The sequence below is a fragment of the Enoplosus armatus genome, chromosome 1 (assembly GCF_043641665.1).
Source record: "Enoplosus armatus isolate fEnoArm2 chromosome 1, fEnoArm2.hap1, whole genome shotgun sequence".
NCBI classification, from domain to species: Eukaryota; Metazoa; Chordata; class Actinopteri; order Centrarchiformes; family Enoplosidae; genus Enoplosus; species Enoplosus armatus.
This window is the reverse complement of record NC_092180.1, coordinates 25,427,325-25,428,727: the sequence shown is the minus strand read 5'-3', so window position 1 is coordinate 25,428,727 and position 1,403 is coordinate 25,427,325. Positions and strand designations below refer to the sequence as shown.

Here is a 1,403-nt window from a genome sequence, read left to right as displayed (position 1 = left end):
TTCACAATGTTTGTGCACGGCCTGTTTTCACAACATATATACAAATATTGTACAGTGCTAGTTCAAACAGCCTCTTCTAATAAGGGCACAAGACCCTGTGGGGTCTGGAAGAACGCCTTCAGGTCGTTCCGGACTGCAATTGCAGCCTGCGATGCCACCGCAGTTGAGAGCCGTCCCGGCTCCAACAGGTTGTCCCCGGCAATCAGCCCCCTCCATTCGCCTGGCAGAAGCTCCCCTGACGCTGCAGTCCCGTCAACAAATTTAGGGGGAATGTATCTGGCTGTGGGAGGGGCTGCTGCATCGGTGTAGGCAAGCATGTTGTGCAGGGCAACACAGGCTTTGACTACATCCACAGTCTTCTCACAGTGGAAATCTATGGGCCGTCCCAAAATCCTCCAGCGGGCAGTCAGGACACCGAAAGTGTTTTCAATCACCCGCCTGGCCTGTGAGTGTCTGTGATTGTAGGCTGTCTGCGCATCATCAAGGTTGATCCCTACAGGCAAATTGACACACATTAGACCACATTGCAATTAACTATAAACACAGAGACCAAAAAAAAAATATATATATATAAAAGATCAAAGTTGAGTTTACATGCTCGTGTTTGTGATGCTGCACAATTTAAACAAAGACATGGACATTTCGCCAAAGCTGTAAAATCATTTTGACTTGTCAAAGCAGGAAAAGCAGAGGTGAAACAAATAATGCATGTGTTGATGTCAGTGTAAAATGAACAGACTACCTGGATATGGCCGCATCAAATGTACATTGAGTGGGAACACTGCGTCTCCCAGGAACACGTGTGGTGTTGTGATGTTGGTGCCAGGCAGGGTGGCAGGTGGAGGGAGATCTAATGTCCCCTGCAGAAGTCTTGAACCAAATTCACTGTCCTGGAAAGTCCCACCATCACTCTCCGGGCCGCATGCACCGACGTCCACCACGGTGAAGCGATACTTGGCATCGGACGCAGCCAAAAGCACAACGGAGTGATTCCCCTTGTGTTTAAAGTCGTCGCCCCCCGCGTCTGGTGGTGATTTGATCTGCAGGCGTTTTTCATCCATGGACCCCACGCAGTTTGGGAAGTTCCACACTCTCCAGAAATCACGGGCAATGTCGGTCCACTCGCTGGCTTTGGGTTCAGATACAAAGTCCCTTCTCAGCGCCTTCCAGATAGCCTGGCACACCTCGGACACCATCAACGACACCGTCGCTGAGCCCAACTGGTAGCTAGCAGCGACGCTTTTCTGACTACTGCCAGATGCGAGGACCCTCAAAGTTACAGCCAGCCTCTCCTGCAAACTGACCGGGCTGCTGTGGGTCCGTCCGTGCTCTATGTATGGCTCAATGCGGTGCAGCAGCTCATCAAACCGGGGCGCGGACATGCGAAAGTAGCTGAAGTGCAT

The 1,403-nt window shown here is 51.2% G+C and overlaps 1 protein-coding gene across 1 annotated transcript; it reads right to left on the bottom strand.

The window, feature by feature from the left end:
- LOC139285997 (uncharacterized) lies at positions 1 to 1,403 on the bottom strand. The gene is made up of 2 exons (XM_070906632.1): positions 743 to 1,403; positions 1 to 493 (listed from the first exon to the last, which is right to left on the bottom strand). Exons 1-2 carry the CDS (start codon positions 1,401 to 1,403, stop codon positions 63 to 65), a joined length of 1,092 nt encoding a protein of 363 aa, XP_070762733.1. The 3' UTR covers positions 1 to 62.